This window comes from Branchiostoma belcheri, unplaced genomic scaffold, assembly GCF_001625305.1.
Source record: "Branchiostoma belcheri isolate BF01 breed outbred unplaced genomic scaffold, Haploidv18h27 scaffold70, whole genome shotgun sequence".
Taxonomy (NCBI): Eukaryota; Metazoa; Chordata; class Leptocardii; order Amphioxiformes; family Branchiostomatidae; genus Branchiostoma; species Branchiostoma belcheri.
The window spans coordinates 1,754,082-1,769,497 of NW_017804354.1; the positions used below are offsets into that span (position 1 = coordinate 1,754,082).

General features: G+C 41.0%; 1 protein-coding gene across 1 annotated transcript in view; it reads right to left on the reverse strand.

Moving 5' to 3' along the window:
* The window catches only part of LOC109484818 (zinc finger protein 525-like), a gene marked incomplete at its 3' end in the record, with an annotated part of 16,320 nt that extends 10,183 nt beyond the window's left edge, over positions 1-6,137 (reverse strand). The window contains exon 1 of the mRNA XM_019788178.1: positions 5,485-6,137. Within this exon, the coding sequence (XP_019643737.1) occupies positions 5,485-6,136 (652 nt within the window). The remainder of the gene's footprint in view (positions 1-5,484) is intronic.
* Positions 6,138-15,416: the final 9,279 nt, after the last annotated feature.

The window sequence follows — 15,416 nt, forward strand, 5'->3', positions numbered from 1 at the left end:
TGTATTTTCCTTTAAATATAGAAACCCATGTAAAACTCTACAAGAATTAACATACATTACCATCTACTACTACAGACTTATTCTAGATTTGCAATAAATACCATATCTGCCATCATGCTGTGGCCCAAAGACAGATCATTTACCCATAAGATTTATGACGTGCGAATGTAGTGTACACCTGGCCGGCGGTGCCCATCTGTGGACCAAACCAGTAATGGCTGTTGTCCTTCGTAGCAGAAAGGTAAGTCCTCGGTCCGGTGTTTCCGAAGAGTCACACGGAAAAGAACCCGCCAAACTTGTCGATAAGAGTAGGGGTCCACCAGAGTGGATCAGAAACGTATATATAGCGCCTTACGCAGCTTGCACTTACGCCGTGACCGGCGGTGCCAGTGCTGGGACATGTGGCGGAGACGCAAATTTAAACATACAGACGAACAAACAACGGATTAAATACATGGAAGGACACATTTCGACGAAACAAAATGGAATGAAATGAAAACAAAGTCACAGGTTCAACACAAGATACGCGTGCAAAAACAAAAAAAAACCTGGGTGAACGGCGCACTGTTCAGCTTCCCAATCTTCCACTTTTCGTCGGCCATTTTCACATCCAAACACCGCACAATGGCCCCAAAGACTACCCTTTGAGTCTATTTCACATTCAAACTCCATAGCACCAGCGAAAAATGCAACAGAAAGCACCAAAACCAATGACAGATGAGACCAAAACACTGGCACGCATGTAAACACGCTACATCGCACGGTTCGCGCGTCCGTCCGAAGTGACATTAACCTTTGACCTGGCCCACAATCCTGTGCGGCGCTGGATCTGTGAGAAGGCTTATTAACATCGAAGGTGCAGAACACTGTTTCCGCCCTATGGGGATTTCTATAGTTAAAGGACCCCACGATGACACATTATAGTAGGGTGTACTTCACAAATACGAAAATCGAATATGTTTAAGATGAAGGTACAAACTACAAAATATCTAGAAACCAAAAAAATCCTGTCCGCGTATCTGCTCGTAACATACACTTTAAAATCGCCCTCTACAGAAGTGACCTGAACTGCAGCCGACTCACCCGGAAAGCCAGTTGCGTAATACGGCGGATTTATACACGAACTGCAAAATCTTCAGAATTCAAATCATACAGTCTCAAACCCGATACATTCCTACACCACACAGCACAATTTACATCTGGCTGACGCTCTTATGAGGCTTTCTACCCAGCCTTCAAGAATATTCGCTGTACTACTTTCTGTACCCGCGTCAAAGACCCCCGGGGATCGCCCATTAATACATGTGTGCTGCGACCTCAAAGGGAACTGGCGTAAGATTCTGGGGCCGAGGTCAATTCTGACCAGGATAGACACATCCCGAAAATGTCTACAAATTATCGTCCTACTGCGGTTCTTCTTCCACAGAAAAACTATTACAAGCAACATTAGAATATTTTTCTGCCCGTTTCTAAGCCTTACCTGCTTCCTATGACGGTTTTTCTCTTCACGTAAACCGGAACTCGGGCAGCTTTGTCCTTCTGTCGTCTCGCGAGGTCAGAGGTGAACGCAAATGGGTCAAAGGTAAAGTTGTGTGCCTGATTACCTATGTAGTACATTTGACGTCGGTTTGAACGTTAAGCTGTCTTCATAATGTCAACGTTCTGCGTTTCAAATCGACCACCTTACAACGTATCAAGCGTCTGACTTTTGTTTCTAATCTACTTTTAAAGACTTAATTTACGGGAATGAATGTCAAGCCAAACTGTTTGGTCTGAATCTTGATTTCTGTGTTTTATGACAATATTCCATCCAAGGAAAAAAGGAAACACAGAAGGAAAAAAAGCAACACAGAAGGAAACTTTATGATCAAGGTATTATACGATTTAATTATATCAGTGGAAAATATCTGTAGATCAAGAAAAAAAATACAAAACAGGAAATTCACTTGTATACAACCTATCGTCTACCTTTACACTGGCGTAAAATTACTTCCTACTTTGGAACTGAAGCACATCAGTCATTTTACACTGATACAAATCAATACTATTAGCTTTTGGGTTTTATCCTAACAAATCCTAGTAGTTTAAAGAGTTGATAGTCACAAGATATAATTGTGTTTGTAGGACATATAGGCAAACACTTCGTGACAGGAACTACTAGTAGATAAACAGAAAATCTAAGCTCGTACACACACAACACTAACGTCTACATTCCAACTACTGTGTACAAACACAGCACTAATGTCTACCTTTCAGCTTCAACTACTGTGTACAATCACTTACCGATGTTAATTACTGATTATGTATATGTACATTATCCAATCAATACTATAACGCTTACTATTCTCACTCTACAATTCTAGATAGCTAAAATAGATTTTGATATCTGATATTACAACAAAGTAAATGGGCTACTAAGCGAAACTAAGACTTATTCTTGTACCTAAATTATAGCCATAACTTAATTAGATATTAAAGTGAACAAGTATAGGGCTTTTTCTTGGGAAAACTTTGCCTACTGGGCAAACATCATGAATTCTTACAGAATATTCAGCCTAAATCTTAATGAACATAACTGTCATATATCCATCAAAATATTAAATGTCGAAACTGTAGCTAACAGCATACTGTGCGTCCTAAATGCCACTACGAGATGGTCACAGTTGCAGACTTGGTGCCTCCGTGTGAATTTTCATATGCCGAGTTAGGGAAGTCTTAGAGGCTGCAGAATAGCTACACTGGTCACACTTGTATGGGTTTTCTCCTGTGGGTTCTCATATGTCGGGATAAGTTGGACCTTTGAGCTGTCCTGTACCCACACTCCCCACACATGTAGGGTTTGTCACCAGTGTGTTGTGCTTTATGTTCATCTAATTTACCTTTCTGTATTGCAGAATAGTCACACTGGTCACACTTGTAGGGCTTTTCTCCAGTATGGGTTCTCATATGTCGGGATAAGTTGGACCTTTGAGCTGTCCTGTACCCACACTCCCCACACATGTAGGGTTTGTCACCGGTGTGTTTTGCTTTATGTTCATCTAATTTACCTTTCTGTGCTGCAGAATAGTCACACTGGTTACACTTGTAGGGTTTTTCTCCTGTATGGGTTCTCATATGTTGAGATAAGGTAGACTTTTGAGTTGTTCTGTACCCACACTCCGCACACATGTAGGGTTTCTCACCGGTGTGTTTTGCTAGATGTAAGTCCAAAGAGGACTTGTGTGCTGCAGAATAGCCACACTGGTCACACTTGTAGGGCTTTTCTCCTGTATGGGTCCTCATATGTCGGGATAAGTGAAATTTCTTAGTAGCCCTGTACCCACACTCCCCACACATGTAGGGTTTCTCACCAGCGTTATTCAAGTTGACGTGTGCTGCCACCTGGCCTTGAACATCGCTTGTTTTGCTGTCACAGTCGACCTGAGAAACCCCGGTGGGAGACGCATCACAGCAGTTCTGACTAACTCCGGTGGGAGACCCGTGTCCTGTCATTGCCATGTTCATCCTAATGAAAAATGGAAATAAAAGGATCAATCTTTAAATGCTGTCAATAATAAAATTGGCTTTTTAGAAAAAAAGTTCAAAGAGTTCCGACTTTAATGTGCTCTACAATATCAACATAATATATAACAACGTAACCCAACATAATTCTAATGTGTTGTCTTTTTCGCATTTGAATAAATTTGCTTCTGTAATGCTTCAAAATCATAATTATTGAGATCTCACACCTCCAAGCTCATTTAAAACTTTTTATATCATATTATTTATTACTTCTACGACTACAAACAATGGGGGCAACTGACTCCATTCGCTAGGCTGGAAAGAGAGTCGGCAGTATAGCCTATAGGTATGTTTGGTCACCAGGTTTCTCTATTTACTGTTTTTACAAATCAGTTCTACGCTTTTCTAGATTTTGTAATGTACGTCCTGTGCGATCCTTTACAATACAATTAACATTTCCATATAATTTCACGTACTCTAAAAAGACAACTTTGCCTGATGCAGCATGACGTACATGTAAGTGGCGAGGGTCGAACGTATGTTTGATTTCGCCCCCCCCCCCTTCAATTCCACAATATTCACATCCCGAAAATGTCTACAAATTATCATCCTACTGCGGTTCTTCTTCCACAGAAATGGTCTTAAACTATTCCCCTCAACATTAGAATACTTTTCTGTCCGTTCCTAAGCCTAACCTGCTTCCTATGACGGTTTTTCTCTTCCCGTAAACCGGAACTCGGGCAGCTTTGTCCTTCCTTCGTCTCGTGAGGTCAAAGGTGAACTTGATCTGGGTCAAGGGTGAAATTGTCGACCCGATTACCCATGTAGCACATTTGACATCAGGTGACAGGTTACGTTTTAGTTTCCTCATAATATCAGCGTTTTACACTTCAAACAGACCAGCTAAACAACCAAAGGGACAAAATTAGTAAAGAAATTAATGTAAAGCCAAACTGTTTGGTCTAAATCTTGATTTCTGTTTTATGATCAACTCACCACCTCTGACAACATTCCAAGGGAAGGAAGCAACACAGGAACAAGGAAACATTATGTTCTAGGTACATAACGATTTAATTATTTCAGTGGAAAATATATGTAGATACATCTTCGGAAAAAAACCCACAAAACAAACAAGAACTTTTACTCGTAAAGTCTCGTATACAACATAACGCCTACGATTTTACTATTGTAAAATTACTAATGTTGGAAGCTGAAGCGAACCAAATGCTAGTTTACATAGTTGACATTTTAGTCAAATATATTTGTTGTACATATAGGCACGCATTTCGTCAAAGAAACTTTTAACAAGAAATCGAAGCTCCATTCATACTATTTCAACGACTACATTTCAACTATTGTCTACAATCACCTACTTATGTTAAGTACTGATTATATGTATATGTACATTATCCAATAAATACTTTCAACTTAAATGTTCTTCTACTTCAGTTCTAAATAACTAAAAATATGATTTCTGTTCTAAATAATTGATACCTACTATTAAAGAACAAAGTGTGCATTAGGCTTCTAAGAAATGTTCTTGTAACTGAACCTTTGTTGGGTAATCAGAAAGCAGTGGATGCAGTTAGAAGTACATGACAATGACGTTTCATAGGGAGAAGGTTTTCCCATTTTGCAAATTTTGTTAATCTTTACAAAATATTTCGCCTATTTTTTAAATAGAAGAAGATATTGAGCACTATTGCATTATATACTTAATCATGACATGAATGGAGAGAAACTGTATATAGTTAAGAAAAGATTGTGCACACAAAATGTCACTACGAGATGGTCACAGTTGCAGAGTTGGTGCTTCTGTGTGAATTCTTACATGTTGAGTTAGGGCAGCCTTAGAGGCTGCAGAGAAGCTACACTGGTCACACTTGTAGGGTTTTTCTACCGTATGGGTTCTCATATGTCGGGATAAGTGAGACTTTTGAGTTGCCCTGTACCCACACTCCCCACACATGTAGGGTTTCTCACCGGTGTGTTTTGCTAGATGTTTATCCAAATCAGATTTCTGTGCAGCAGAATAGTCACACTGGTAACACTTGTAGGGTTTTTCTCCTGTGTGGGTTCTCATATGCTTCGATAAGTTGGACCTGTCAACTGCCCTGTACCCACACTCCCCACACATGTAGGGCTTCTCACCAGCATGCTTTGTTAGATGTTTGTCCAAAGTGAATTTATGTGCAGAAGAATAGTCACACTGGTCACATTTGTAGGGTTTTTCTCCAGTATGGGTTCTCATATGTCGGGCTAAGTGGTACTTTTGGGCTGTCCTGTACCCACACTCCTCACACATGTAGGGTTTCTCACCCGTGTGTTTTGCAAGATGTTTTCCCAAATCATATTTCCGGGCTGCAGAATAGTCACACTGGTCACACTTGTAGGGTTTTTCTCCTGTATGGGTTTTCATATGTTTAGATAATGTAGACTTGTAAGTCGCCCTGTACCCACACTCCCCACACATGTAGGGTTTCTCACCAGCGTTATTCAAGTTGACTTGTGCTGCCACCTGGCCTTGAACATCGCCTTTTTTGCTGTAACAGTTGACTTGGGAAACTCCGGTGGGAGACCCATCACAGCAGTTCTGACCAACTCCGGTGGGAGACCCGTGTCCTACCATTGCCATGTTCAGCCTAACAAAAAAAACGAAGAAATTATACAGATTAAGCGTTATAAGCTGTCAATGATAAAATAGAATTTATAGAAAACAAGCTTCTAAGAATTCTTCGTTGAATTAAAAAAACTTCACCAAGCATTACAATTTTAACATAATGCATTACAACGTAACCCAACATAATTCTGACGTGTTGTCTTTCTCGCATTTGAATAAATTTGCTTCTATATTGTTCCAAAATCATAATTTGAGATCTTACAATCACTCACTCACACCACCAATCTCTTAAAATATTTTATATCATATTAGTTATTACTTCTACGACTACGAACAATGGGTAAGATGACTCCATTCGCTAGGCTGGAAAGAGAGTCGGCAGTATAGCCTATAGGTTTGGTCACCAGGCTTCTCTATTTACTGTTTTTACAAATCAGTTCTACGCGTTTCTAGATTTTGTAATGTACGCCTTGTGCGATTCTTTACAATACAATTAACATTTCCATATAATTTCACGTACTCTAAAAAGACCACTTTACCTGATGCAAATCGACGTACATGTAAGTGGCGAGGGTCGAACGTATGTTAGGTTTCGCCCCCCTCCCCCTTTAATTCAACGATATTCACATCCCGAAAATGCCTACAAATTATCATCCTACTGCGGTTCTTCTTCCACAGAAATGGTCTTAAACTATTCCCTCCAACATTAGAATACTTTTCTGTCCGTTTCTAAGCCTTACCTGCTTCCTATGATGGTTTTTCTCTTCACGTAAACCGGAACTCGGGCAGCTTTGTCCTTCCTTCGTCTCGTGAGGTCAGAGGTGAACTCCACGTAGGTCAAAGGTGAAATTGTCGGCCTGATTACCCGTGTATTGCATTTGACGTTGGTTGCCACGTTACGTTACGTGTTTCTTCATAATGTGAAAGTTCTGCGTTTCAAGAACTCCGACCGCACCGGCACGGTGAGTAGCCTTGTCCTGACAGACTATTCCAAAGCGTTCGACCGTGTCGATCACACCATTGCCGTAACACGTCTGTTAGACCTCGGGTGCAGACCAGCTCTCGTACCGTGGTTATGCGATTTCTTGTCCGGGAGACGACAACGGGTTCTGTATCAGGGTACACTCTCCGAATGGGAGGTCTTAACATGCGGTCTTCCCCAAGGAACCGTACTGGCGCCAATTATATTTATTGCTACCATAAACAGTGCAGCTCAAAACGCAGTCTCGCATCATTGGAAGTTCGTCGACGATCTGAACTTGATAGAGACAAAACAGATTCAAGGCCAGTCATCACTGCAGCGAGACCTCACCGATTTGGAAAGTTGGACGAAAGAGAGTAAGATGAAACTACACCCCAAAAAATGTAGGGTGATGCACTTGAATCTGCTTCGCTAGAATTCCACCCACACTTCACTACCGTCCGTACAGATCGATGGTCACGTACTCCAGACTGTTCTGATCGCAAAACTGCTAGGAGTGTGGATACAGACAGACTTAAAATGGGACACACAAGTCAACCATATGTCTACACAAGGTAGCAAGCGTCTCTTCATCTTAAAGCGCCTAAAACAGTTCAACCTACCGACGACCGACTTGACTACAGTGTACACTACATACGTGAGGCCGGTACTAGAGTACGCTGCCCCGGTGTGGAGCTCAGGACTAACAAACAAACAGTCATCGCAGATTGAATCCATCCAAAGGAGGGCATGCAGGATTATCCTGGGGAACGGGTACACCGGTCACCAGCTACGCAGACGCCTGTGCACAGCTCGGTCTCCAACCACTGAGAACGAGACGGGAACAGCTGAGCCTCCGCTTCGGGAAGAAACTGTTGAACAGTCCCTTCTTTAGAAACTTGCTCCCCCCCCTCCCGTGGGCAGACAAGTAACAGGCACACAAGACATTGTAACGATCTAGACACAATCAGAACTAGAACTGAAAGATTTAGAAACAGTAGCATACCTTACCTTGTAAGACTACTGAACAAATACAACAATCTGCCATGATACGGTATATGCTATTGTAAATACTTTTAAAAATTTTGCTGTTTTTAACCGCTTGACTATGATCGCCACCTATTGTAAATACTTTTAATAATTGCTGTTTTTAACTGTCTTTAATAATTGTTTTTAATATTTGCGCCAACCGTTTTTAACAATTTGTAATGCGACAGATCAATTCAGGGCCCTGCGGGGACCCTGCTACTCTGTACAGCATAGTATAAAAAGAAATAAACCAGTATTATTATTATTATTATAAACCCACCACTTTAAGAACGTCACAAGCGTCTAACTTTTGTTTCTGATCTAATACAAAAGAGAGATTTTTAGGGAATGAATGTCAAGCCAAACTGTTTGGTGTGAATCAAATAAAATAGAATAGAATTTTGATTTCTGTGTTTAATGATCAACTCACCACCTCTGACAATATTCCATCCAAGGAAAAAAAGCAACACAGAAGGAAACATTATGTTCAAGGTATTACACGATTTAATTATTTCAATGAAGAATATCTGTAGGTCTAGATACATCTTCGAAAAAAAAACAGGAAATTTACTTTTATACAATCTATCGTCTACCTTTTCAATGGCGTAAAAAGACTTCCTACTTTGCAAACTGAAGCACATCAGTCATTTTACACTGATACAAATCAATACTATTAGCTTTTGGGTTTATTTATACAAATCCTAGTAGTTTAAAGAGTTGATAGTTACAAGACATAATTGTGTTTGTAGGACATATAGGCAAAAACTTCGTGACAGGAACTACTAGTAGATACACAGGAAATCTAAGCTCGTACACACACAACACTAACGTCTACATTCCAACTACTGTGTACAAACACAGCACTGATGTCTACCTTTTAGCTTCAACTACTGTGTACAATCATTTACCGATGTTAATTACTGATTATGTATATGTACATTATCCAATCAATATTATAACGCTTGCTATTCTCACGCAATCCTAAGTAGCTAAAATAGATTTTTCGTTTGAAAATAATTGATATTAGGACAAAGTATATTGGATACTAACTAAACTAAGACTTATTCTTGTACCTAAATCATAGCCATAACTTATTAGATATTAAAGTGAACAAGTATAGGGCTTTTTTTTGGAAAACCTTTGCCTACTTGCAAACATCATGAATTCTTGCAGAATATTAAGCCTGAGATGGTCACCGTTGCAGACTTGGTGCCTCCGTGTGAATTTTCATATGTCTAGTTAGGGCAGTCTTAGAGGCTGCAGAATAGCTACACTGGTCACACTTGTAGGGCTTTTCTGATGTGTGCGCTCTCATATGTCGGGATAAGGCAGACTTCTGAACGGTCCTGTATCCACACTCCCCACACATGTAGGGTTTCTCACCAGCATGCATTTCTAGATGTGTGTCCAAATTAGCTTTCTGTGCTGCAAAATAGTCACACTGGTCACACTTGTAGGGTTTTTCTCCTGCATGGGTTCTCATGTGTACAGATAGGTAAGACTTGAAAGTTGTCCTGTACCCACACTCCCCACACATGTAGGGTTTCTCACCGGTGTGTTTTGCTTTATGATTATCTAAGGTGTCTTTCTGTGCTGCAGAATAGTCACACTGGTCACACTTGTAGGGGTTTTCTCCTGTATGGGTTCTCATATGTCGGGATAAGCTGGACCTGTCACCTGTCCTGTATCCACACTCCCCACACATGTAGAGTTTCTCACCAGTATGCTTGACTAGATGTCGGTCTAAATTGTGTTTCAATGCTGCAGAATAGTCACACTGGTCACACTTGTAGGGTTTTTCTCCTGTATGAGTTCTCATATGTCTGGATAAGGTAGTCTTAAGAGTTGTCCTGTATCCACACTCCCCACAAATGTAGGGTTTCTCACCAGTGTGTTTTGCTAGATGTTGGTCCAAATGATATTTGCGTGCTGCAGAATAGTCACACTGGTCACATTTGTAGGGTTTTTCTCCTGTATGGGTTCTCATATGTTCGGATAAGTGGGACTTTTTAGCTGTCCTGTACCCACACTCCCCACACATGTAGCGTTTCTCACCCGTGTGTTTTGCCTCATGATCATCTAAGGTGCACTTCCGTGCTGCAGAATAGTCACACTGGTCACACTTGTAGGGTTTTTCTCCTGTGTGGGTTGTTGGGATAAGGTAGACTTGTAAGCCGCCCTGTACCCACACTCCCCACACATGTAGGGTTTCTCACCAGCGTTATCCAAGTTGACGTGTGCTGCCGCCTGGCTTTCAGCATCGCTTGTTTTGCTGTCACAGTCGACCTGGGAAACCCAGGTGGGAGACCCATCACAGTAGTTCTGACCAACTCCGGTGGGAGACCCGTGTCCTCTCATCGTCATGTCCAGCTTAAAATGAGAAAATGGAGAAATCATGGAGATTTGCAGAAAACAATGTATTTTCCCAATTAGATTGAAACGTAATTCATGACAACTCAATAAATGATACAGGGATATAGTCATTGCAACTCTTAAATTGGGCTCATTTGCTGTTCGACAAAATACATACGTCGGCTGTATCACAATTGAGTGTACCCATTTACTTTTCCACTTGTTACCAGTTGATAAGAAAGTCTACATGATATATTGTTGTTTCAGACTTATATTTCCCAAAAGCTGGTGTGACAAGGAACATAACAATAAGAAAAGTAGGGAAATCGGTCAATATTTGGCGAAACTATCGACAAAAATATTACTTAAAAATGACCTATTTTCAATGTTACCAGCCGTCATTCAGTTTTTTCACATTCTAACCATTGCAGCAGAGATCACAAACATGGTTGCTACCTTAAAATTGCTTATTTTGTACAAGCAGGCATATGTTGGCTAGAGATTTATTACCAATTTTTTAAGGTACACCACCTTTTTTTTTTGCCGGGAAGGTTATTTTTCATTTTACCCCCATGTTACCAATTTCAGTGAAATATTTACTTAAAGATTGCAAGGTCTGTAGCATAGTTTAAATATACTGTTATAAGTGCTAGTTTGACATGTAAAAGTTTAATATGATGTATGTAAAAGAAAAAAAATTGAATGAGGTCATTCCTACTTTCATCTGACTCACAGCTAAGGATTGAAGTACAGGCTACCATTTTCCGAAAAATTTTGTCCCGTCCGTACCCCCTCTTGATTTCTATGTTAAGTATATACCACAAGCTTTTAATTATGTTGGTTTGCAAGTCTCTATTCCCATATACCAAACCACCATAGAAACCATTTCTGTGATAAAGACTTTGCCTGATATAGCACAACAAAACCCCAAATGTCCCGTCCGTACCCCTGTCCCGTCCGTACCCCCCACCTGTCCCGTCCGTACCCCACATTTAGTTATGAGCAAAATACTGTGGCAAATGGCATTCCAATGGCTTAAAGAGATAAAATTAAGACATAAAAAATACATACAATTAATCTCCTCACTAAAACTAGTTTTTAATGAGTTAATTTTAGCATTTTCTTACAGTTGTTCACAGTGTTATACACCCCCATAGACTTTAGCAATGGTCAGTTCCAGGGCATCCTGGGATGGGTATGAGATGAAATATGATATTCCCCTGGACCATGTGCTCTCCTGTAGCCCAGCTCTCTCAGTAGAGGGAGTCATTTTCTCTAGATCTACATGCATATGTCTGCATTTCTCAGGTATGTAAGACAGTTATTTGACCATCCTTTTTGTATGTGACTTCACCTACCCCAAGGTCACTTTTGCATGATTTGACAGTAAGAAAACTTTTCAAAGATGTCAGTCAAAGTCAAAGTCAAATCTCTATCATTACCAGTTCCAATTTGGGGGAGGGGGGCTTGTATGAATGGATAATTGCAACAGGTAATTTGGGCTGTTGAGGATATTTGCATGTAGTATGATAGTTACAGAATGCAGATGGTAGAAATATGATAGAAAAGATGTAGTACTAAAATGCAACTTAGGGGTAATTGGATTCTTCAAAGCATTCATCTTCCTGCGCCCAGGGCTTTTTTTAACCAACCGGTTGCCTTGCTTGCTTGACTTTAGGAGTAAAGATGACTTCAAAATCAAACAATACAGAAAAGAAAAGGCGACAACGAGCAAATGTACAAAAAAGACCCTGCTCGTTTGGCAGCTGCGCGCGAGAAGGACCGTGAGAGGAAGAAAAGGAGTAGACAACAAAGACAGAAGCACTTGCAAGAGCATCCCCAGCTGTTGAAGGCAGAGAGAGAGAAGGAAAAGATTCGGAAGAGGGCCTACAGATTGAAGAAAAGACCAACAGATGAACAAGCACATCAGACAAGGAAGGCAGAGGCAGCAAAACAAAGGGAAAGGCGAAGGCAAGACAGAATGCGAAAACAAGAGCAAGTGATAAAAAGTCAACTATACAAGGCAAAAAGAGAAAAGAAATCCCTGGCAACCCAAGCTTGGAGGATGCGGTTAAAGCTGAGGCCAAAGTCTACACCAGCTGATGAAGATGATGGTGACAATCCATTCTCCTCACCATCCAGTGAGAGTAGAGCAATGAAGAGGGCAAGACAAGCGCTACCTGAGACGCCAAGAAGAAAGGCAAAGGTCCTGGAAAGACTTGTAAAGTCTCCTACTCAAAGTAAGATCCTGGGGAAGAAAGGCGTGATCATGACCAAAGAGAGCAGAAGAAATCTGAAAATGGGTCAAGAAATTACAGATTCCCTAAAAGAGCAGTTACACTCCATCAAGTTCACCGGGGGAGCATCACCATCAAAGAGAAACGCCTATGGCATACTCAGATCAGTTGTCCGCAAGAAGAGGGGTCTAAGGATCAGCACAGCTCTTCGTGCAAAGCTCAACTTACGCAAGATGAAGCAGGATCAACAGGCCAGGCAATGGTGGAGACCGAAATTGAGGAAAAAGAGGAAGGATGGAATTTCTGAAATGTTGAAAAAGAAGGTCAGAGAGTTCTATCTGAGTCCCACAATAAGCCGGGAAGTGCCAGACAAAAGAGCAGCCATTAAGATAAAGGAGGGCTCTAAAGTCATCCTGGTCCAGCGTCAGAACATGACAATGACCATAGATGAAGCTTTTGCTGTTTTCACGAAGACGTACCCTGAAGACAAGATAGGGCTGACTTCCTTCACAAAGCTTCGCCCACTTCAAGTGAAGAAGGTATCCGAGACCTGCAGGCGTACCTGCTTATGCCAGACGTGCTGTAACCCCGGCCTTAAAAGGGGAAGCCTTAAAAAATTCATCACTGAAGAATGTCCTGCCAACAGAGCAATCTACCTGCACTCAAAACAGGATGTCATCAACACCACCGTGTGCAAGTACGACACTGAGTACCCTAAACCTGCCTGCATGGAAAGAAGCTGTAAGGAATGTGGGGTACAGAAGTTGGAGGAGCACTACAAAGATGTAATGGATGGAAAAGAAGATCAAGTTATCACCTGGAACAAGTGGGAATATGTAACCTTTGAAACCACTGAAGGCAAGCCAGCAAAGCGGGTGATATCCTGTGTAACGAAATCGACGACGATTCAAGACTTCATGTCAGAATACAAGAAGGACCTTGAGGGACTTGCAAGTCATATATTTAGGGCCAACTGGCAACATGAACAGATGAAGATGAGTATTGACAGCCTGGGAAGCAAAGAAGCAGTCTTGTGTATGGATTATGCCGAGAGTTACACATGTAGATTCCAGCAAGAGGTGCAATCCGCGTTCTTTGATCAAAACCAGGTAACTCTCCACCCAATGATGGCATATTACAAGAAGGATGTAGAGGAGGAGACTTTACTTGTTAAGCATGGTATTATCGGCATTACTGATGATCAAGTAAAGGATGCTAGCGGAGTACTGTGTTTTGAAGATGAAGCAATCAAGATTGTAGAGAAGGAGATTGGAGTCCGACTCGTGACTGTACACGAATTCACAGATGGTTGCGCAGCCCAGTATAAAGGCAAAAAGGCCTTTTACGATCTATCTGTAAGAAAACAGCCAGGTATAGTGAGGAACTTCTACGAAACAAGCCATGGTAAATCTGTATGTGATGGCCTTGGAGCTATTGTTAAAGGTAGTTGTTATCAGGCTGTTGTAAGTAGGAAAGAGATAATCTGCAATGCTCACGACATGTTTGGATATTGCGAAAAACGATTGTCTGTTCCATTCAAGATTGTCAAAGGCAGCACCGGAACGCATGTCTCCAAGCGGGAGTTCATTTTCATCAGTAAGGATGAAGTTGACAGGAATCGGCCTAACATCAAAACCCTGCCTGGTACTCGAAGATTACATTCTGTTAAGACCACAGGCAAGAACTTGCAGCTTGAAACAAGAAACATCAGTTGCTACTGTGCAAGTTGTAAGGAGACCTCAACCCACTGTGACAACAAGCAATATGTGGAACAGTGGGCACCTGCCAAAATCCAGCTGGAGACATCCCGTCGGCGTAGTGTCCAAGCTACAACTGATGATGTTCAGACTCCAGCTCAGCAAGAGGAAACAACTGCAACTGAAGACCACCAGTCAATCCAGAAAGGTGACTTTGTAGCTGTCAAACTAATGACCAGAAGAAAGGCTAACATCTTTATGGCTGAAGTTTTGGAGTATGAAGAGGGGGAAGAGGAGGTGCATCTGTCTTTCATGAAAAAGACAGGAGATGTGTACATGTACATCTGGCCGGAAAAGAAGGACACATCCTGGGAAGCTCTGGATGATATCATCTGCCCTGTTGGCTATCCTGTTCTGACGAACTTTAGAGAACAGTTCAGGTTCTCTAATGAAGACATTGAAAAGGTTAAGAACATGGTTAAGAACAACACACAAACATACCAGTTTAAGTAGTTTCATTGCTTTAGAAATTAGAATTGTTTTGGGGTTGCTGGTAATCACTGGTTTGAACTACATTGCATCTTTCAGTGCACATACCCTCCCCATAGTGTTCTGACTTATATTCAACTTCATTGAATATTTTACAATTATATTGAATGTAAGATGTTTGGTTACTTACATGCAATATGTTGTTACTATTCTTCCATTAACATTTTTACAGTATCTACAGTAGTAAGTAGATTCCTCTAAATCTAATGCTAGAATTTAGGGAAATACATTTGTACTAACTAAATATATACGCCATTTTGTGATAGTTATAACCGTTCATATATATATATATGCATGTCATAATGTTCAGAACTTGATAATTAGAATGTCCAGCCTCCTTTTTCCTTAGTCTAAACACTACAACAATATTTCTAGATGCCATATGTAACAGATATTGGTGAATAAATGTACCTGAAAAGGTTTGGACAAATCCCTGTAGTGTCAGTGTGTTTGACCTGTTTTGTCCCGTC